This window comes from Polistes canadensis, unplaced genomic scaffold, assembly GCF_001313835.1.
Source record: "Polistes canadensis isolate GaletaPanama2010 unplaced genomic scaffold, ASM131383v1 scaffold_48, whole genome shotgun sequence".
NCBI classification, from domain to species: domain Eukaryota; kingdom Metazoa; phylum Arthropoda; class Insecta; order Hymenoptera; family Vespidae; genus Polistes; species Polistes canadensis.
The window spans coordinates 320,510-344,328 of record NW_014569595.1 but is presented as its reverse complement, the minus strand read 5'-3'; the positions used below and the strand labels follow the sequence as shown (position 1 = coordinate 344,328).

The window sequence follows — 23,819 nt, the reverse complement described above, 5'->3', positions numbered from 1 at the left end:
TCCGAGTAGATCCATTTTGCTATTAATATTAGGTATTAGGTAGGATGGAGGGGAGTATCCCAAATGACAAGAGGATGTGCGGGAAGTGCCGCGGGAACCATGATAGTTACCGCCCGTCTCGTTAGAAATCCGAGTATATATAAAGTAAGTTATGATATTTTATTAAATATATATTCAAACAATAAATACTTCATTTTATATATAAACAAATATTATTATAATAATAAAATATTATAACAGCGTGTTATTATAATACGCTTAAAAACATTAAAGATTAATATTAATCATAGCTTAAAAATAAATAACGTACATTCATTTATTTAAACATACCTTGTTGTACAAAAATATATCAAACATGATTCTTATAATAAATGCTATCTTGTTTTTAAAATTATCTCGAATATATATCGAATATTTGAAATGAACCAATCAACGGAAGGATGAAAGAGCGAACGATTTCTGATTGGTTTATTCTAAATAATCGAGTTATCTCGATTGGTAACTCGACAATCCGATATAGTAGTATCAAGTGACATGAAGTCGATAGTAAATGATCTTTACGTCACAGATTTCACAGATGTTGCCATCATTTTTTCTCTATTGTTTACTTATTAAAGGATATACGTATAATGTTATTACGAAATACACGGACAAGTGCATTAATAAATTGTTAATTAAATCGAATCTCTTTTTAAATTAAATTTTAATAATCAAATGATAATGTCAGATTAATTATCATTTCTATTCAGTATTAATAAAAATCAGATTATTCGAAGGTTATGTTTTCAAGGGGTTTGATAAAAACGCCTATAATTTGTAAGGATCATCGTTTTTACGATGAGAACAGGTGGCATGTTAGATGCTCGTGAATTTGGAAAACGCATACGTCGTTTGATAGATGTTAATTACTCTTATCGCAAACTATTACTTTTCATTCTCATCTGTGGTGGGGTATTACTATACTTTGGGCCACAATTTGCACAATGGCTTTTTTCTACAGCCAGAGAACCAATAGAAGGTAATTGTTATAAACTGAGGCATAATTATATTAATATCATTTTTAAATGAATTATTTATTTTTTTATATAGCGTTCGAGCAAAGTTGTATGACCGAAAGACTGGCTACTTTTCATTTAGATGCAGCGGAATATAATGTAAATATACTTCATGATCCACCTTTGGAAAATGAACCACAATATTTGCCATACATTGGCAATGGTGTATTTGGTGTACCTGTTGTGCCCAAGGGCTGGATGTATATTAAACGTGGTAGAGCTTTGTTATTACCAATACAATGGCAACCATTGATCACTCATCCTTTGTATGAGAATAATTTTTATAGCGAAGCTACAGTAACTCATTTCACCAATGGAATTGTTCATAAGTTTCAATGTCTCAGAGAAGGTTATCATTTAAGCTTTCAATATTATGCTCATCGAGTTTTAGATGCCATATTAGTGCAAGATATAAAAATTGTTAATCCTACATCGCTTTCTCAAGAGGTAGCATTAAAGCCGTTAACTGCTGCTCATTGGACTAATTCAAAATTAGAAACTATTAAGTGAGTATTATTATTGACTTGTTTAAATTTTGTTTCATTGTAATCATTAGATACAATGATTATGTATTGTGTTTAGGATACAAGTGGATCGATTCATTCATGAATATAATTTAATATCTGGATTTATTCCTTTATCTGAGTCAAATAAGGTTATTGTGATATCGATAGTTTATAAAGATCCACCAAAAGTCATACAAGTTAAAGCGAGAAGTACTATTAAACTTGAATTTCTTACAAGCGTACAATACAGCGAACCAGTTTCATCAGAACGATATCATATTGAAAGAGATGTAACTAAGAGGAAAGCCATAGATGTGAGTATTTTAAATATTACACTAAATTTTTATATTTTTTATACTTGTTCGTGTGTGTATGCAATTGAATTTATATATTTATAAATGTAGACCTTAAAGAAAGCAATACTGCAGCAACAAAAAGGTTTAAAAGAAGAGCACATAAAAATGTGGCAAAGTTATTGGTCAACCGGTTTTAGAATAAGTGACTCTAAAGCTGCTGGAGCAATTAATGGTCATAAAATAAATTCAACGATGTATTTGATACTTTCTCAAATACCACGAGGCCTTGTAGATGTAGAAAAAAAAATAGCAACCAACGAGGGTTGCTATCATGGTCATCACACATTGTAAATCATAAAAATATATATTTTTGTTCTATGCCATCATTTAAAGAAATAATTAGACAACTGAATTAAATATATATGTTTTTCAGAGATGCTCCTAAATTATGGAAAGATACTTCATCGGTTGATGCTGTAAATGAAATAGTCGATGCATGGTTATTAACTTTAGAAAAACGAAGTTGTCATCATTTAATGGTAGGAGGTCCTTCCGCTGTACAACAAGCTATTGTTTTAAGTCTCGGAGGTTTAAGATTTACTAATCAACATCTGGAATTTAATATTGACCCACAGTATCTCCATCGTGATTACTTATTTAGGTACGACGAAAATTATTAAATATATACGATAGTATATTTTGTTTGTAAAAATATTCTAATTATTATATTTCCAGGAGAATAAGTTATGGTAATGTAACCCATGTAAATATATCGGTAACAGTAGGAGAAGATAATCGTGCCATATTGGGCGTAGCTTTGGATAAAAGTGATAGCATATATTTTGGATGTGATGCAGGCTGTTTAGATGCACCAGTTTCTTTGAGTCAAACTTATACTAATTTTCCAGTTAAATTAACTAAACCATTGACCGCTATACTTTATATTACATCCGACTATCAACATATGCAAGATTTGAGAAATGCTTTACACGTACATGCTGTAGATGATGGTACATATTTAATATTTATGCGTTTATGAGATGATACAAAAATATCTGGTGCATTAAATATTGTTTATTTGTTTTTCATAGCTCCAGCTCACGATCATCACGTAATGGCTTTACACAAACACGGCCATCAACTCGGTGGCTTGCCGAATCTATTTTGGATTAGTATATGTTTCCTTATCATTGTTTTTCATCTGTTCCTTTGTAAACTAATAATGAACGAGTATTATGGTCATCAACAACCAAAAGTACGTTACAATAAACTTTAAACACTGTACATAGTTATTTTATTACAAATACAAATTTTTAATCTATCATTAGGATATATATTATATATGATATATGTATATCTTTTTTTATCATTTAGTTGTTTTCTTTTTTGCAGAAACAATCATATCACATTTGATACTTCGAAATAAGATTTTATATTAAACTACATTTATATTTTGCTTTTACTTTGGGAAAAGTAATCATTCCAATAAAATTGAGAAAAGCGAAATAAAAAGTCTGATCGTAAAAAATATTCTGTATATAGAAAATCATTGTTATTTAAAAGTAAAACATAATATACGAGAAGACCATGCCCCTGTTAACGCGTTGATCACTACCTAATCCAAATCTGAATTATATTTCTGTTGAGATCAGGAAAAACACGCATTAGATCTAAGCGTGATGATCAACATGTTACAAAGAATTGTACAAAAATATGTATAATACTTCTGGATTATTCATTTTTATTTAATAGACATATATATTAATCTGCAAACGTAATGAAAAGATCTGCTTTTTAAACCAATGATATTTGAAAGAGTGTGTGTGTATATATATATATATATATATATATATATATATATATATTTTCATCTATATATACTGTGTATGTATATATATATATATATTCATCTATATATACTTTTTAACGATGCACCTTTGGTATAGTAATTTATATTTCTTAATAATACATTAGCGATAATTGTCTATTATTATTATTTATTATTATTGTTATTATTATTATATGTGTAAGTCTTTGGCTCATACTTTCCTGCCAAAAAAACATAGAAAGTTTTGTTTCACCTATACGAGTGATTTATTTTCCTCTTGTAATTAGCAAAGTATTTTAATGAATGAAATATGTAACAGATTAGAAAATCATTTTTTATGTCTACGTATAATTAGCTATGATCAATTAGGCTTAATTTATTTTTCCTTTTTCTTTTTTAAACTCGTATAAGATTACTTACGAAAGGAACTTGATACGTCCACCGATATATGTAAAATTCGAACATTGTTTTCGTTATTTCTTTCTTTTCTTTTCTTTTGTTCTTTCTTTTCTCTTTCTTTCTATAATTATTTTTTTGTTTTTTCTATAATTATTTACATATAAAAGACACAGCTCTAGTGGTTTATACTAACGATACTAATAATTAATAATAGATATACGTAAAATGTTCAAGTGTGTGTATCACATTAATTATAACTTTAAATTACGTTTTCTCAAACGCATTTTTCAATATACTTTAATATATATATTTTTGTTAAATTTATATCTTATATATCGTTTAATATTATTTAGAATATATAAAGTCGTTTTTTTACTCTTTCAGCCAATATTGCAAATATTATTTTATTTGAAAGTAAATTATGCACAGGAAATGCATAATGCAATTTTATAATAAATTCAAATAATAGTAATAATATATTTATGTATTTCGAGAGTGCATCTACAAAATGAAAAATTTTTATTTTCTATTATCATTTTTTTTTTAAGTTAAACTTTTGCATCCTATAATTTATCTAATTTTTTATATTTACATACAAAACATATTAATAAATAATTTACTAAATTTGTTTATGTTCTTACTTAATATACATTAATATATGCATTTATTTTGACTAGGTCTTTGATTGAACAGCTAACGATTGTTTGGCACAATAAATATCAAATTTCATTCTTAAAAACTAGGATTATAGATCGTTAACGATCATTGTTTTGATCTTTGCAGTATCTTACCACATGATCACGTCCTTATTAATCTATTACGCGCGATTTATGAATTTATTTATGTATTATAATGGCACATTATTGTTAATAGTAAATTTCGTGCTTTTTTTTTCTATATAATAATTATTATATATATATATAATTAATTATTTTTATTAAATATATTCGAAATTCGATCATTCTTGAATAGGAATATTATTTTTGTTAACCTTCCTCTCATATAACGGAAAATGTTTAATTCAAATTCGAAGTAATTTTTTGTCGAGACGATTTTCGAATGTTAAAATTTATTTTTAATCGTTGACCGTACAACGATACTCTCTTTGATAAGAAGAAAAGTAGTTCGTCTTCACGACTACGAGTAATTTTTTAGATTCTTTTTTTCTGTATTGTTTTTTTTCTTATTCATATTAAAATTTTTTCGTACGAAAAGTTAAAGTAACTTTTCGATATTATATTATCAACAATTAATATTTCATTTACTATTTAATATATATGTATATCTTTTTTAATATTCACATAATTATTTTTAAAATTTTTTCTTCTACGATTAGTCAAAAAAATTTTATTATCGCCGGCAGTTACATTTATATACATACATATTTTATATATGTATATATGAGCCAGTTATTATGAAAGTAGTTTAAATTATTTTTAATATTAAAAAAGAATATTTTTGTCGCGCGTAAGTTACTGTTTAACTATTAAAATTTAATAAAAGAAAATTATTTTTCAATAAAATAGATATACGTATACGAGAAATAAAAAAATGTCAATGTTAGTGTACGTCCAAATATTTCGTGATAGAACTGTATAATCACTTTAATAATTGCTGGCTAATATATAAAGAAACGTATATATATATATATATATATGTATATATAATAAATTTTTCAACAGATTATACAATATTGTTAATCTCCAAAAAAATTTTCTTCATATTTTTTTAAGTAATGTAACTACGTTAATAACTTCACGAGAATATGACGTTTTACATTTACACATGCAGTACTCTATTACAACACACGTTCATTTTCGTTGCAATTACAAAGTCCAACATGATATTTCTATTATATTAATATTTCTTTCATATCTTTTAATTGAAATCTACCGTCCTTTATATTTCTTTTGGCACGTCGACATATTGACGTTTTTATTTATTTTATTGTTTTTTTATTTTATATTTTTTTCTTTTTGCTTATTTTTTTTTTTTTATAAAATAATTATCTCATTATTCGCAATTGTGTATACGTAGTAATAATATATACTAAAGAATGCGAACACGTTTTTTTTTTTGTAAAGAAAGCTATCAATGATTTGATATTATTTACAATATGTAAGTACATGCATATATATATAAGGTGTCTGAAGTTTTTCTGACAAAACGATTTAAATGTATTCTATGCAAAAAAAATATGAAGAAAAAATGCTATATAAATAATATATTATATATTCGTGCATAGAATACACAAACACCGTTTAATCCGAAAAATCTCGAACACTTTGCATATATATGCTATGAAAATTTGATTCTCTCATATATATAGACACAATTATTATTATTATTATTATTACATAATTATTTATCTAAGAGATTTTTTTTTCCTTTCATTTTTCTTCTTCTAATATTTTAATATATTTTATTAGAAATGTTATTATCGGTACAAAAACAGCGGTGCTCATCGAGACGACGCAAATAGAAATATGAGAAATAGAGCCGATTAACAGGAAGAGAAATGTTGTTATTTAAAAATCGATGTTCGTTGAAAGTATTTCAGAGCCTTATTATATTAAACGCGCGTATAAGTTATAAACATCATTTTCTTTCTTTTTTTCTCCCCGATATGCAACGATATTAATATTTTTTTGCCAAACAAAAAATGTATCAATATATCGAAAGAAAGCAAAATGAAAGAAAGTTGGAAATTTTCTTTACGCTTATTAATTAATTATTCTCGCTACAAATATAGACACGATCATCATTAATTACAGGACTAAAAACTATCGTTATCATCATCATCATCTTCATTATTATTAATATTTTTATTATTCATCGTGTATTTTTATTTTTTTTCTCTTATCTAGCAATTCTCTTATCGTGCTGCAAGTATTTTTTTTTTATTTTATTTTTTCAATTTGGCCTCTACTAATTTTTTTGTACAATATCGTCTTAATAATTAACGACGTGATAATTAATAATGTTTTCATTTAATTCGATTGAAAAATCAATTTAATATATCGTATATATATATTATTTACGTGTAAATATTTTACATAGAATTTTCTCCGAATAAATAGATGATTAAACAATAAAAAAAATTTCTTTAGAGATTAGAATTAATTATTCTCGTTAAAAATTAATTCAATCTTTTTTATCGATCAATTTTGTCTTTCCTTTTTTTTCTGAAATCTTTATATTAGAAAATGACAAATTTTGTGTAAAATATCGCTTATGAATGAACGTTTAGATTATTAGATGATATACGTACGAATAAACACGCGATCGATTAGATCAATTAGTATCATAAAACTTTTAGGGCAAAAATCCTTCCCCGATCAATTTTTATTAATTGAAATAGTAAAAAAAGAGATCTTTTCGTATAGTTATTATTATTTTTTTTTTAATCTCAAGAGTAAAAAACTGTACTCAAGTATATAGATATCATAATCGTATAATTCGATGAAAGTTGTTAAGAAACGATTTAAATGTCGTCGAACACTATGATGAAAATTCGGAGAACGTCGGTGATGCACTGTAAATAAATCCAATAGGAGTTTCCTCGTCGTTCAATTTCGTTGAAACGTCTATTTTTTCGGAGATACTGTTGATCGGTGTTGTTGTCTGAAATATATAAGAAAAAAGAAAAAGAAAAAAAAAGAAATTCAAAAATATTTTTGAGCAGTTTAGAAAAATCGAAAAGGATTCATACATATATTTATGGGATATACTATATTTATTGGGATAGACATTTAACACGTTCAGTGCCACATCAGTCACCGGTAACTGACATTCACACACACATAATCAATTGTTTTTTTAAATACTAATAAGTAACGGTTGTGGCCTGACAGGGATTTCCGAATTTGCGTGGCGCTCAACGTGTTAAGGGACTTGAACATATTTAAAAAAAAAAAAACTTTGGTTTAATCTTAACACAAATAGATAGAAAGAAATTTGTTAAGAACCTGTTCAAGGTCGCAACAGTCCTCCTTCTCCTCCTCCTCGTCAGAACTTGGCACATCTGGCAACTCGGATAATTCACTAACGATCGATAGTTTTTCGGTTTTTTTAGCGATTCCCTCATCGACATACACCTCCATCACCCCGTTCTCATGCAACTTTGAATGATGCTCTGAATAAGGTGGGAGGTGTATGAGAGCGACCTAGCTAACTGATACTGCTTCTTCGACTGACGGGCTTGCAAGTGCTTGAGTTTCACCTAATTGTAAATCGAAGAACAAAATTTTATTATTACAAAAAAAAAAAAAGAAAGTAAAGAAAAGAAAACGTTATTCATCTATATAAGAAATGTTAATGAGAATCAATTTTGTTTCTTCTTCTTCTTCTTTTTGTTTCTTTTTTGCTTTTTTTTTGTTCGCTTTATATGCCTTCTTTATTCAGTTACCATTTGCATGTTTTTGCTCACTTCGAGATGCACGCGATGGAAGTGGACTGCTACGTGAACCCGAGGTCATACTTTGCATCGTTTGACTCCTTGCACCGGAAAATCGTGTCATGAATGTTTGTCTGTTACTACTGTGTACACCTCCTGGCTGTATCGTATATTCAAAAAGCACAAATTTTATAGGAAAAATGTTAATGTCGATATTTTAAAATATATATTCACAATTGCTTCTCTTTTTTATTATTAAGAGAAATTAATAATATAATATAGATTTAATTTATCAGAAATGGATTGATTGATTTATTTATTTTTTGTACTCACGTTAGGACCAGGTCTAACGTTCTTGTACGGTTGAAATAATACAAGATAAACCTTAGGTGTGAATAAACAACCAAGAGCAACAGATGCTGAGATGTTGATACACATGCACATGCTTGCTATTTGAACCTGTATAACAATGTCCAATGAAATATTTTTTTGCACACAAATGTGTATTACATTTAAACGAATTATCAAATAACTTGGATACCTTGTAATCGTTTTTCGATCCAAAATATATAGGAACAAATGCAAGCCAGACTATACAAGTCGAGTACATGGTAAAACCAATGTACTTAGCTTCGTTAAAGTTTTCTGGTATTTTCCTTGTTTTAAATGCGTACAATGTACACATCAATATTAGGAACATATTATACACTAGAGACATCATCAATGAGAACGTTGAGACTCGACATGTCAATACAGCTGATAATGGATACGGATGGATTTCTGTTGTGTCAGGTGGTTCAATAATTAGCCAAACTATGGCACCGATCAGTTGGACTGCAGTGATCCCTATAAAAACGGGAGTCACGTAATTCAGGATCAAGCTCGAACGGCACGAACGGCCAACGTGTGACTACCCTATCAATTTGATTTGATTTAATAATGCGGAAAGATCTGTCAGATAAAATTCTATTTATATGATATCAATTTAGATTTTGTTTGCTTTCCTCTCGTTTAATTAACAATCCAACGAACATGTCGCATTCTATTTTTACGAGTTTAATTTGACATTTTTCTTTTTTTTTTTTTTTGCAAGGTGGAGGAGGGGGGTATCCATGATTGATAATCCCCAATTTTATCCGAAGATCAATCAATCAGTTTAGATAGCACGTACTCACCGATAGCAATAACAACTTGACTCTTTGGGGAAGTATAGGATGGTCTTTTGATACTTTTCGTACCTTGATTGAATATACGTGAAATGCGATTAGTTTTGGTAAGTATAGCGCTGTAGCAAATGCTCAAACAAAGTCCTAAACCAATACGAAGATACGTGCAATTCCATGTTGTTGGTTTGCTCAATATAACAAAACTCATTCCGTAACAAGATAAAATACCGACGAGTAATACGTAGCATAATTCACGACCGGAAGCCATGATCACTGGTGTACGATTGAATCTGATCAAATAGACAAATCAAAAAATAGTATTTTAATTAATCTATTAATTGATTACATTTTTCTTTTTTTAATGATAATTATATCGCGTAATTGTCGGCCTCTTTTTCAAGAATTCGTTAAGAGTAGAGAATGCGTAATTATTAGGTAAGGTTCGATCGATTTATAATTACTATTAATTACAATAATCCCGATTCAAATGACGCTGCGCTATCTTTCTTTTCTAATTTTCTTTTTTCTTTCTTTCTTTTTTTTTTTTCTTCTTCAATCCCATGACATATCGATTAATAATTATCTTCATTGTATCTCAGTTCACGAGTCGATCTTTTTTTCTTTCTATCTCTTTTTATTATTATTATTATTATTATTTATTTATTTATTTATTTTTAGATATCGGTTATTCATAAATAAAATAATTATTTGAATTGACTTACCGAATAAATACAAACGTAGTGAAAAGTGTACTGAGAATTCCAATGGATGCGAACACAAGTGGTACTAATGCCCAAGGACTAGTCCATGATATAACTTCGGCTGTTAGTTTAATACAACTTGTTTTTGTTTCGTCCGGGGCATAACCTGGTCCACAGCTACTGCAGGTATCGTTAAACACGTAAGCATCTTCTCTACAAGCTACACATCTCCAACAACATGCCTCCTTTGCAAGAGAAATAGATCAAAGATTAATTGTTATTAAATGTTATACAACTATTTCTACAATACGTTAACACACGCGTTTATCATTACAGTTATTAATAGATTTTAATAACAATCAACGTTTCCAGTAAAAATATAATCAATTGTACGAATTAAAAAAATTCATTTACAAAACAAATCTAATGTATTTTAAAATTAACATTACTTTATCTACAAATTGATTTTCTAACGCGCGTAATGTTAATTAACAAATAATATATAATTTTCAAAATGTGTTAACTTTCACGAGTGTTAGATTAGTTATTTAATATTAAAATGCAATGTTTTTTTTTGAAGTTATTGAATTTAAAATTAACATTCCCTTACCTACAAATTTATTTTCTCTAGCGTAATCTGTATTATTAAATAATATACAATTTTCAAAATGCGTTAACTTTCACGAGTGTTAGATTAATTATTTAATATTAAAATTGTAATGACAAAAGAGATTAAATCAGGTTAATCGGAATTTAATTTAACAATTAGTAGGGTAATCATGAGAAAATAATTGCTATCCACAGGTGGTAAAGATCATAATGCAAAGGTTTCTTTTTTTTTTAGAAAAAATAAAATAGCTTCACACATTAGAGACCTCAAACGATGATGAAAACTACGAGGTTAATTAGCAACGTGTTATTCAAAGAGAGAGACAGACAGGGTGTATGTGTGAGAGAGAGAGAGAGAGAAAGAAAAACAGAAGGAGAGAAACTGCTTCAGAATAACGACTCGTTTTACATTTCTTTCGGAGAGTTTCATACCCTTTTTTCCTCGAGTTTTCGTGCTTAAGCATATTACCGTTTTTTCTTTTTTTTTTTCCTCTTTTTTTTTTTTTTTYTAAACGAGCCTAAAGGCACGATTTTTAATGTTACAAAAAAAAAAGGAAAAACTCTCGACAATTCTTTTTGATCTTTTTCTCCCCTGTGTCTGTTTCATTTTCTTCTCTTTTTTTCTTTCCTCGTATATGGTGTATGATGTGTATAAGTGCGGGAGAGGAGTTTATGTATATTTGTATATTTTATTCGATTATTTCTCCTACCTGGAAATTTCTCACATGACCTAAGGGACAATTATCGCTGCATGAACTTCTTGGTATATGCAATTCACCAGCTCCTGTTGCCCATCTGGTCATATTGATATCAAAAGCCAATCTAATGATTTGAAAGAGAAAAAAAGAAAAAAAAAGATAGAGAGAGAGAGAGAGAGAGAGAGAGAAACAAAAAAGACAAAGAGAATAATATAATAATTAATATTATCCACTGATCTAGTAAATTTAATTAACCTCTACAGGGATTTCTACAGGGCACACACGTGCGTGCTTTAACGTTATAATTTATTTGAATTTAACCCTTTTAGGGGTGCTGTGAATACTTTTAATTGAAATGTTTTGTAAGTACGGAATAATTTTTGTTATCTAATAATAAATTATATTTTTAATAATTAAAATATGTGTATATATATATATTTCTATATTTAAATGTCTTATTAATTGTTCATTTTAAAATTCAAATTATGCTCCCGAAGAGATTGAGAAATGTTTTCTTATAATAAAAAAAGAAAGGAAAATAGAAAAACAAAAAGATTGAAAAATAAAAAATAGAGGAGAAAATATAAAAAGGAAGATGATAAAACTTACTCCTCTTTCCAAGTTCCAATTAGAGTGTAATCGAAACGATTCTCTTCGTTACGTTGATATTGATAAATATTATAAAACCCATAGGCGTCGCCGTTGATATTAAATTTAATTTCTGTACCTTGACGACCTATAAAAAAAAGAAAAATAAGAAGAAGAAGAAGAAAATAGTAAAGAAAAATGAACAAGAAAAATCTTATCTTATGAATAGTAATGACAAAAACAACTTTTTCTCGTTAAAATAATAAATCAATATACATTTTTCCCATATAGAGTGTGTGTACGGTTTTATATACAAAGTAAAAATTATGCGTGAATCCTTACCAATGAAGGTAACGTTTCGAATATATTGTAGAAGTTGTTGGCCATCGGGTGCAGGTTTCAAAGCTTCGCAAACATAATGCATTCCAGGAAATTCATTTACGCATTCTTCTTCTATCACGTTGTGAACCCCGTGAGCCATTGCATACACAGCATCGACTATGTAAATAATAATTAATTGAATAATTAATAAAAATAAGAAGACGAAGAAGAAGAAGAAAAGGAAGAAAAAAAAAGAAAACATAATTAAAATATATTCGATGCGTTACGGACGAACAGAAACGTTTTTCTTTGAGTTATTTAAAAGAAAAAAAAAAAGGAAAAAGAAATATCTTCGTTTGATTAAAAGAAAAAAAAAAGAAAATAATTAGGTCAGGATTTTTAACGAGTAGTAAAGTCTCAAGAATTCGTCGGGTTAAGGGCTTTGCTTCCAGCTATTTTAAAAAGAGACAAAGGAGGTACGACTGTAGGATAATAAGAAGAACAAAAAAATATAATATAACGATGTGTGTTAACTTTGTTTCAAGCTAATCGTCTATTTTTCATTAACAAAATTCTCATAATTATTATTATTATTATTATTATTATTATTATTATTATATTATGATTATATTATATAATATAATCCGCACGATGTTAAATAGTAGAATTAAAAACAATCAAAAAATACATTTCTTTATAAAAATATTATTCATTACTATAACCTATTATTAGACTATCCAGTAAATTAATGCAGCAATCAATGGGTGGATTTTTTCTCCCCACCGTTCCATTTATTTAGAAAAAAATTGCACTGACAATATATATTATAGGGGAAAATTTAGATTATTTATATTTTGATTATTATATTTTATATTAACTTCTCTCTCGCACATATAGATATAATATTAAAAATATATATTTACCAACGAAAGGTACTAGCCCTTCTTGCTCGTAATCCTTAAGCTCTTCAGTACCAGTGCATATCGTCGTCTTCTCGGTAGAAGCATTTTTACTAAAAGTGCATTTATGATGCTGTGACCAGAATTCACGGAACCATATATTCCTACAATTTACTATCTTTCCAGGCAATGATTCATGTGGTACATTACTCTCAGTTTGTCCTTGACATTCATTAGCCATTCTTGGACGAAGATTTAAATAATATTCGTCAAAACCTTTAAAATATAATAATAATCGTAACCGATCAAATATAAATATTAAAATATTAATAGAAAATACAAAAAAAAAATAATCGTTTTTAAAATATATTAAAAAAGAAAAGAACATTTAAATTTGCTTAACAATGTAATTAGTCTAAAAAATTACTTATGTTTAAACAGGTTTTAATCGAGTAAAAAAAAAGATAAAATCACCTTGAAGGGCAGTCCTAAAGGGTAGTATAGTGATAGCACCCTCTGCAGCAAATTCTTGATCTCGAACCGGATAAACTTTAGCACCCCAGGAGTCACTACCAACCCACATGAAATGACCCGTACGATTGGCTCTCACAGTAGCTTGAAGTAGTTTTCTGAAACATAACAGATGACAAGAATTATATCTTAGATAAGATAAACTATCCTTCTCATCTGTACGTTTCCTAACAACTAATCCATTCATCTCGTCTATCTATTTTTATTCATTCATTAATCCATAAATTCATTCAACAATTATTAATTCATTCATTTGTTGAATGATTCATTTATTCTTTTTTAAGAGTAACATTAATGTAAAAGATAATTCTACATATATACATTAAAAAATACACATAATATTTATGAGGAAATATATAGGAAGCTAAAAGCTAAAGAAAGAGAGTAAGAGAGAGAGAGAGAGAGATAGGGATAGCATTAAAGCCATTAGTGTTGAGAAGCTTTGGAAAATGTAACCATGGTAACATCAAGCTTATTCTCAACTTAAATATATATACATCCACATTATCTACGTGTTTATATATATATATCTATGATCATCTATGATACTTCAGTCATTATAGTCTTCAGATTAGTTTCTCGAATGGGAAACGCCATGACAGGAAGAGGGATGAGAATGAGAATGAGGAGAACAGGAGGGTCTAGGACTAAGGAGGGATGAGCCAACTTGACAATAACTGGAAGGGGTATATATATATATATATATATATCAAAAGTTATTACTATTAACTGACAAAATTACTTTGATAATAGGTGTGAGCAGTCTTTAAGTGCGATAGAATACGTTTATTCTCATCTAACTTCTAATCAAAATTGAATGATACACGTAACTTGACAAATTTCAATCTTAAATGATCCTATTATCTTCGAACTATAATAATCTTTAAATTTGTATTATAGCTTTTCCCTTTTCCTTTTATATTTACTACAAGTTGGATGAAAATATTCGAACAAAAGAAATGAATATAATGTGATCTATCGTATCAATACGATACGAAAACGGATACGAAAAAAGAAACATTAAAAGCAAAAGAGAGAAGATTTGAAATCTGTAAACTTATATCGACTTATCAAGTACGGTCCAACGAAATCGAATTCAAGAAGTAATGGCTTTCTACCGAGGTAGGTAAGTAAGTACACGCGTATATATATATATACTTAGATACATATGTCATAAGACAAGATTCAGAGAAGAACTATTTTAGAAATGATTTATCTCTTCGAATGATATTTCTAACAAATGGAAGGTATAATAACTAAGGTAACATTCATGGATATATCATAAATGTATATAAATATAATATTCATAAAAACAACATATATAATCTTCAAAGAAAGAATTATTTTCTTTTTTTCTTTCTTTCTTTCTTTTTTCTTTCTTCTTCTTTTTTTACCTATCAATAAGATTATATTTTATATGTAATAAATTCAATATTGGAAAATCATAATATGTATGTATGCATTATGTACGATTTAAAGGAAATGATAATCTGTAACACAAAGAAAAACAGATAATAATATCAGAGTTTCCAACAACTAACATTATAGAGTCGAATAATTCAATCACGCTGCTTTCACGTCCGGTACGGTTTCGAACTATCAAAATGAGGCTAAAGAGAAAGTGGGGGTTGAGGGTTTGAGGGTGAGAGAGAGAGAGAGAGAGAGAGAGAGAGAGAGAGAGAGAGAGAGTGAACTAACAAATGAGATCAATTTCGACCACATATCGACGTTCTCGAGGAAACATGAACGTGTTTCACGGTTCACCGATAACGTTGAGTTAACAATCTGACACTTTGATTAATAAATTCAATAACTTTACAACTTTTCAAGAATGCTAATGAAGATGATTACAATGAAGAAATATTTGCGAATGTATACTTTATAAATTGTGTGTGTGTGTACATGTGAGAGAGTATTATCTTAAGATAATGTGTAACATTTTGACAATATGTATTTTAGTATCACGAATGAAATGCGTGGTGAGTGTATTGGGGATGCTAGCTAGCTAATTGAATCTCCAACACACAGTATGAGAAGACAAATTGAATTTCGTTCGCTATATTTATTTCCCTGGAAATCGATCTTCTTCTTCTTCTTCTATTTCTTTTCACAGTGTTTCTTTTTTATATTGTTCTTCCCTTTTCTTTTTATAAAATATCAAATCACATTTTTGCAAAAGTGTATAATTGTATAATATTGATTAATAATTTATTACACTTACGAGACAGTTCTATTATTTTCTCTATTTTTATAGTTTCTATTATTTTTATTATTCTATTATTTTTATATTTTTAAAAAAAAAAAAAAAAAAAAACCCACGTGAAACATATATTGTATATTATAATTTCACAATTAAACAAATAATAAAAATCCCCATATAACTCCTCACTGTATCCTACTATTAACTATCTATGAAAATATTTGTAAATAAATACGAACATGGTGGATAGAAAATATTTCTTACTTTACTTTTAAACAAATCGAATAAACATGATTTCTCTCTCTCTTCTCTCCTTGCGTATATATATCAAATAAACATATGTATTTTAGATTTATATTAGATACACCTGGACAAATATATTTCTCAGTTAAAAGAAATAGAAGAAGAAGAAATAGAAGTAAAAAATAAAGTCATAGATGTTTTTTTTTTATGATAGGAAGTAAGCACAAGCAGATACCTTTTAAAGATACTTGTCTTATTTTAGTAAACACAGTGGCTCTTTGCTAGGTAATCCTTTGAACGAGAAGGGAAGTCGGTCTCGATACCCTTTCGAAAAAGGGGATGACGATACTAAGAAGACTGTATATCACGACGTGTTTGGGCAATCGATTTGGAGGACGATATCGGGGTCACTGGATTACTATCCGAGCAAAGGGGAATAAGTACTCTCTTCTCTTACTCTTTCTCTCTCTCTTTAACTCCTATTGTTTTCTTCGTCACAAGAAGAACAAGAGGGCCAAGCCAAGTTAAGGACAAAGAAAGGGCGTGTGTAGTACAGTGTGTACACTCGGACTTCGATCTTTTCTACTCCTTTTTTTCCTCTTCATCATCCTTTTCCTCTCTTTTCTCTTTTTTTTTTTATATTTTTCTTTACTAGTACTTTTTTTACGCTACTATTATTATTTCTCTCTGTTTCTTTTGTCTATTCTTTTAGTGTCTATATATATATATATATATATTATAAAATAGATCAATGTTTGTACCAGTGTTTACTCTCGAATGAAATTCTCAAGAAAAATTCTATACAAGTCGTACACACACACAGGTTCACTATATATATTCGATATAATATATCGAGTTGGAAAAGTTTTTTAAAAATGTTTATTATTATAATATCATTCACAAAGTGATATAAATTTTGTTGATAAAATGTTTTACACGCATGTACAAGATATAAGTCTAAAGTTATCGTATAATAATTTTTCGTTCTACATTTGAACTAACTTTAAGTTTACTTTATGGACACATAAATTATACACGTGTGTATAATTAAAATTGCAATTAATTTTAGATTTATTCCAAATTTACGATATATCTTGTTAGATGAACAGATAAAAGAATAGATATCTATAGGATAAATAAAAACTTTGTTAATCGTCGTGCAGAATCGTTCACTTCTTTTTTTTTTACTTTTTGACTTCTTTCACTCTTGTTTTTTTTTTTTTTTGTTACGTTAGGGATGAAAATTATTCGTAAAAGTTTGGAAAACGAGTAAAAGGGATACGACCGATAGCGGAGGAGTTTTCAATCCTTTGTAATGCAAAACTGTTGCATTTGTTCGATGGAATATCGTACGCGTAAACAAGAGGAGGGCACGGTATGTATAAATAAAGAATGATTTTTCTTCGATGAAAACATATAATATAGAGGGGAAAAAAAAGTAATAATAAAAGAATAAAAAGAAAATAGAAGGAAGGAAGGAAGGGAGGAACGGGAAGGAGGAACGGGAGGGAGGAAGAAAAGGATAGAGATAAAGAAGGTGCTGGGTAGAAGATATCAGTGTCGATACGAAAACCCTTCGAGGAAGGTTTGAAATTTAAAGTCGATAGGTGGAAAAAGAATGTTGCTTCCCGCAAAAGCAGCAGCAGCCGGTTTGCTTCGATATTTGGGTAGTTGCCAGAAAAAAAAAATTCAATAAAAGACGAAAGCTGAATATACACATATGTCTGGCTGGTGCAAACGTTTATATGTATGCGTATATATTATATATATATATATATATATTTTATGAAAACCGCTAACGCCACATTGGCGACCTACGTAAAAGTGGTTTTTCTTTGATAACGTATATTAAAGATTCAAATAAATAAAAAAAAGAGAGAGAGAGAGAGAAAATATTCATTGTTTAAATATTAACATGAACAATTTGTCCTAACGTTAATAATAATCTAACATGAAATAAAATGAATGATTAAAGTACATAATATAATGCAACATAAATAATTAAAAAATTATCTACCTTCACGTTATAGCATTGACAAAATTATAAAACATTTTATTATTTACGATTGTTCTCAACGTTTACTTATTTTTTTTTTTTTTTCTTGGTCACGTCTGTATATTTCTGATAAAAATATAGAGAAACGGATTAAAAAATATCGAAAGAAAAATAAAAAAGTAATTGAATAATTCTCTTCTGCGGGAATACCTACCTACCTACCTAGATAATAATCGAGTTAGGTGAATACGTCGAATAGTATCTCGCACGTAGTATATGTATATATGTAGCGTAGTTCAAACGACACCAACCGACGGACGTTTAAAAATCGATATCACATATACCTGAACGTCATTTTTCACAAGTTGCATCCAGACCGGTCCATAATCTCAAAATTTTTATACACACACGTTCAAATACGTTCAAATATGAATGCATCAACACGTGACTTTCATGAAACCTGTACTTAGCTTGTCACAAATATAACATTTTTTGCTCGACATTATTAATTTATCAATTTTTGTTCACCTCAGATAACAACGTTGAAAAACATATGTGCTTTTATTTATTTTTTATTTTTATTTTTGTTTTATCATCACATCAATTCAAATTTTATTCCGATTTCGTTTTCATATAATTTTATTATTCGAGAATATGATATAATAAATTAAAAGATTTTTATATAAATATATATAGTGGATTGGCAACACTTTAAATGTTTATTTAAATTAAAAAAAAATTTATTTTTCAATAAAAATTAACAAATAATTAATCAATAATGTATTCTGCCTAGTTAAAATTTATGTTATTGTTTAAACTTAATATATAACACAAAATCGTTCATAATATTTGTCTATCGAATAAGAAATTTGTATTATTATTATTATTATTATTCTAGCTTTATTTTTCATTCCCTAGTTTCTTTTTCTTTCTTTCTTCCTTCCTTTTTTGGTACGTACGATTTTCTTTTTTATTCATGTCGTCTCGTTTCGAAAACATTCGAAAATAACCGTGAATTTATTTGAAATGGTGGAACTGTCACGCGCTTACAGTGTTTTTTATCGTAACATTTGCTTCTAACTTCCACCCTTTGTAAAACAGGAGGAAGGACGAGTGGGGGTGGAGGTGGGGGTGAGAAAAAGGGAGAAAAACGTCAAAGAAAGAACAAAAAGTAATGATCCTACCCGTAGGATATTGTCGTTCAAAGGAAACTTACATCGTTCATCATAAATCAATGATGAGATAATGGAGAGTTGGGTTGGTATACTTGATCGGTCATGGCAGAAATTAATTATGGGAGAAAGCAATATTCGAGAGAGAAGAAATTTTTTAGAAAAAATCAATGTCATCCCGGATTTACCGACTTTTAATTTACACACACACAACATACATATATATATATATATATACGCATACAGCACACATAACAGAAATTTTTCCCACGGTACTTAATAATTTTTCTCCTTAATTATCCTAATGGAATAACGGAATACCGATTTTTAAATTAAACACTTTTGAAGAAAATCGGCCGATTTAAATTTAATCAACATTTTTTGTTATTCGTTTCAATTGTAAAAAAAAAAAAAAGCATTGTACAACAATATCGTAAGTTAAATCATATTTGTAAAAATAAAATTTCTACTTTTTGGAGGTTTTTTTTTCTTTTAATGAGACTATTCCAATTTTTAAGATACGATCCTCGAAAAATTCATCTTAAATAATACAACGGGGGAAAAAATAATGAATATAATGCGATCTTCTTACCTTATATTATCCTCATCAACGAACAAAACGACTCCTCGAGCATTGTGTTTCGTGCTTAATCTCTCGACAATCCTATCAAAGTCTTCTGTTTTCGAATTTCGTAAGATTTTTTCACTTACAGCTACGCAAATGTTATATTCCATGGATAACGATATGAAACTTGCTATACCCTAAAACAGAAAAATTGCTTTTTTTTCTTTTTTTTTTGGCTTGTTCCTAAAGCACAATTTCGTTTTATTTTTTTTTTGTATTTATTTTTCGAAGAAAAATTTTTCTCTTTCCATAACGAATTGTTTTATGAGTTCATACATGAGCCTGATACATATATAGATATCATGCTTACGCATTTCTTTTCTTTTTTCTTTTTTGTATATATTGTAGAAATTAAATCATAATATCTGAATATGTGTTAGAAAACTTTAGAAAAAATATATTCTGATATTGTTGAAACCATAAAAAAAAAGATATAACAAGTATCATGTTCTAGTTTATCTATCTACGAAGTTTTCATTATAAAAATATTTAATAATTATTATTATTAGTAATATTTATATGTGTAAGAACTTCAGGTTCGTTAAGTAATTACGATGTAACTTTCAACGTTCAACAATTAACAGACTCGTTATTTGCAAGACTTCTAAATGATCGTTCTTCTTGTTTCTATTTATTGTTCAGGAAACAACTACTTTCTTCTTTACCTTTTTGTCGATACATTTTAATATATGTTTATTATTTATATATACAAGATCAAATTTACAATCAAATTCTCTATTCGCAACACATTTACGTGCTTATACATTAATTATTATCGATTACAATTATATAAAAGAAACCTGTAATATGATTTTATTAAAAAAAAAAAACAATAAAAAATAATATTTCAATCTAATAAAAAATTTCCAATAAAGAAACATCGTTTCATAAATGAAAATCTACGAAACTATGGATACGAAAATTCTTCCTTTTTTTTTTTACGTACAAAATTAATAGATAAAAAAAAATATATACGTTTATTTATCTAGATATATTTGTCAGCATATATTTTTATTATTCTTTTATATTTTCAAATATATATATATATATTTACATATTATACATCTGTCATTGTGGATAAAAAAGGCAAAATAAAATAAAATAAAATAAAATAAAATAAAATAAATAGGATTTACAAAAGGAAAAATTGACTAACCTTTTCACCATAATCACCTTCGACGGCAACCGTGGAAACATATTTCCATCCTAGACGATGTATCACCTCGACCATGGCCTGAGCTTGAAAACTGTCTGGTGGTACGACTCTACTGAAATATTCGAAACGACTTTTGTCGGATAATTCAGTACTTGTTGACGCATAGCTCACTTGAGGTATCTGAAACATGCCATAAGCATTTTACGATTATTCATTCTATTATATGGTTAAGAACAATTTATTCAATAATTTTTATATTACCTACAACTTATTTCTCGAAATACTTCCAACAAAAATTGTCTCCCGTTTTATTTAATTTCAATCGAAAACTAACCACCCCTGACTTGGTAACTCGTAAAAAATTTATAAGAAATAATATTTATATGTAACATTTAATATGAAAGTAATGTAACTTATATAAAATTAATGTAAACTTCATTAATTTTCATCGCAACGATAGTAAACAATAATAATACAAATATGCAATAGAACATTTTGTACGGTTTATAGGATCGGAATGGAAGATAAAATATTTATGATCTTAGAATATGACGATGTCATTAGCATTATATTTCAAATAATACAAATCCCCACTCCTTTATATATATCTTGTATAATATTTATATTTATCTTGGCCAATTGACGCGAGTGAACGTACAACCATCTCCAATAATACTTTTCAACTAACAACATGAGGTTGTTTCCTGTCAAATTGACAGGACACCGATTTTGTTTAAATTAGTGTATAAGAATGCATGCGAAATTCGTTCTTTGGTTTTTTTTTTTTTTTTTTTTTATTTGAAACGATTAATAATTGAACCGTTTATTTTGAAAGTAGTGTAAGTCCATTTGCAGCCCCTGTAAATATACATTATTTTACTTAAATTAGCCTAAAAGTAATGTATATAATCAAATTACATACCGATAAATTAATAGAAACATTGTCGAACTTGATATAATTAATGAATATTTTTCAATTAACCAATATGCAAACCATTAATTTTCTCAAAAGAACAGAAAATGGACTTACACCACATTTCAAAATAAACGGTCGAATTATTGAGTCTTACTACTTGCACAGTGTATGATACTGTTGCGTAAAATTTCAAGAAAAGATATATCGAAATTCTTTGCAAATAACGAATGTGCAAATAAATCATAGAAACGTTAATTAATTTTTTGTTTCTAAAACATTCACACTAAATACTCCGTTAACGTTTCGTGTACGTTAATACTTACTTACGTAATCACATCTAACAAATAGAAATAGTTAACGAGAAGCAACACTGAGTTGTTTAGCTCCTTAATTTCGATCTTTAGCAAATACAAAAGTAAGGACAATTCGAGTGACTCGTCAGGTTAGAAAATGAACCAATTAACGAGATAGAATGGAAGATTCTATTATTCGATAGAACGGAGTACCACTTTCTATGCTAATTTCACGAAAAATATATTCCGATCGATTACACACGACCATTAAAGCAAAACTTCCATTCACAATCAACCGAACCAATTGAGAATTTGAAATATTTGTTGATCTCACCCTTAGATAAAATAAAAGTAAATAAATGTGTTATATCCTTTTAAAAATAGATACGTATAATATATATTATTTAGTTTTTTCTCTTTTTTTTTTTTTTTACAAATAACCGATTTACAATTTAAATATTATTTTGTTTTAATTTTATTTTCAAACAATAATCGTGAAAAATCGTTCGATCAACGTTCGTAATTTGTCAAGAGTTTATATTTCATTTCTTTTCAAAATTGATTTTTTGGAAATAAAAATAGAGAAGAATATATGGATTGTGGTTTTTTTCCTCTCTCCTACCTCCCGCCCTCCCCCTTTTCCTATCGTTTTTATATATGTAATACATAGGTATCTCTCTCCCTCTCTCTCTTTCTCTTTTTATTTCTTTCTCTTTTCGTCAACGTACATGTCTAGTTACCGAACGGTAAAATGGTTTAAACTCTTTCTCTGACAAGAAAACATAAAATATACATGAGTTCTCAAAACTGTATCACTTTGATAATGTAATTTCTTTCACGTTAGTGTCATTGAAGCTATCAAATGAAATTCAGAAACTAAATGCATATCTTTTCCCATCTTATGTTACATAATTGTTTTCTTATCTAAAAAAAAAAAATAAAAGAAAAAAAAAAGGAAATTGCTTGTTTGAAAGAATCGAATGAAGGATTTCAACAATTTTCTGCAAAAATTGCATGCAAACATTTATCGTATAATTGTAAAAAAAATTAATTGCATTTGTTACAATAGTTTAGATTCACAATGTTAATAAATAAATAAATAAATAAATGAATGAATAACTCGAACACGTAAAGGGAAACATCAATCGTTTAACTTTTTGATTCATTCCCCCATATTTCAACATAAATCCCATCAAAGTGACTTCACTGATAGATCCTTTCAAGA

The 23,819-nt window shown here is 28.1% G+C and overlaps 2 protein-coding genes across 6 annotated transcripts; one reads left to right on the top strand and one right to left on the bottom strand.

Annotated features, from left to right (window-relative positions):
* The first annotated feature begins 685 nt into the window (after positions 1–685).
* LOC106785358 (uncharacterized protein KIAA2013 homolog) lies at positions 686–3,691 on the top strand. Of its 2 annotated transcripts, XM_014745745.1 has the most exons (8): positions 686–1,018; positions 1,090–1,561; positions 1,638–1,875; positions 1,966–2,204; positions 2,291–2,518; positions 2,593–2,867; positions 2,949–3,112; positions 3,250–3,691. In XM_014745745.1, the coding sequence occupies exons 1-8, from the start codon at positions 838–840 to the stop codon at positions 3,268–3,270; spliced, it is 1,818 nt and encodes a 605-aa protein (XP_014601231.1). In that variant the 5' UTR covers positions 686–837; the 3' UTR covers positions 3,271–3,691. The 2 variants fall into 2 exon arrangements, with proteins under 2 accessions (XP_014601231.1, XP_014601232.1); XM_014745746.1 differs by lacking the exon at positions 3,250–3,691 and having other exon boundaries at positions 2,949–3,141.
* Positions 3,692–6,063: 2,372 nt separating this feature from the next.
* On the bottom strand, positions 6,064–21,609 carry LOC106785343 (metabotropic glutamate receptor 7-like). 4 transcript variants are annotated; one of them, XM_014745725.1, is made up of 14 exons: positions 21,386–21,609; positions 20,197–20,366; positions 13,937–14,091; positions 13,487–13,738; positions 12,585–12,740; positions 12,264–12,390; positions 11,667–11,778; positions 10,369–10,592; positions 9,656–9,936; positions 9,022–9,314; positions 8,814–8,939; positions 8,493–8,640; positions 8,053–8,306; positions 6,064–7,708 (listed from the first exon to the last, which is right to left on the bottom strand). In XM_014745725.1, exons 1-13 carry the CDS (start codon positions 21,572–21,574, stop codon positions 8,251–8,253), a joined length of 2,289 nt encoding a protein of 762 aa, XP_014601211.1. In that variant the 5' UTR covers positions 21,575–21,609; the 3' UTR covers positions 6,064–7,708; positions 8,053–8,250. The 4 variants fall into 4 exon arrangements, with proteins under 4 accessions (XP_014601211.1, XP_014601214.1, XP_014601210.1 ...); XM_014745728.1 differs by having other exon boundaries at positions 9,022–9,326; positions 11,667–11,751; positions 21,386–21,601; XM_014745724.1 differs by having other exon boundaries at positions 9,022–9,326; positions 21,386–21,598.
* Positions 21,610–23,819: the final 2,210 nt, after the last annotated feature.

What these genes read in the sequence shown, in the direction of transcription:
- LOC106785358 (XM_014745745.1), top strand. Translation starts at nt 838, where the DNA reads ATGAGAACAGGTGGCATGTTAGATGCTCGTGAATTTGGAAAACGCATA. An exon ending in AGCCAGAGAACCAATAGAAG is followed by an intron (nt 1,019 to 1,089) that starts GTAATTGTTATA and finishes TTTTTTATATAG; the next exon opens with CGTTCGAGCAAAGTTGTATG. An exon ending in ATGGTCATCAACAACCAAAA is followed by an intron (nt 3,113 to 3,249) that starts GTACGTTACAAT and finishes TCTTTTTTGCAG; the next exon opens with AAACAATCATATCACATTTG.
- LOC106785343 (XM_014745724.1), bottom strand. Translation starts at nt 21,574, where the DNA reads ATGTTTCAGATACCTCAAGTGAGCTATGCGTCAACAAGTACTGAATTA. An exon ending in ACTACGTTTGTATTTATTCG is followed by an intron (nt 9,937 to 10,368) that starts GTAAGTCAATTC and finishes CTATTTGATCAG; the next exon opens with ATTCAATCGTACACCAGTGA. An exon ending in GATCGAAAAACGATTACAAG is followed by an intron (nt 8,940 to 9,021) that starts GTATCCAAGTTA and finishes ATTGTTATACAG; the next exon opens with GTTCAAATAGCAAGCATGTG.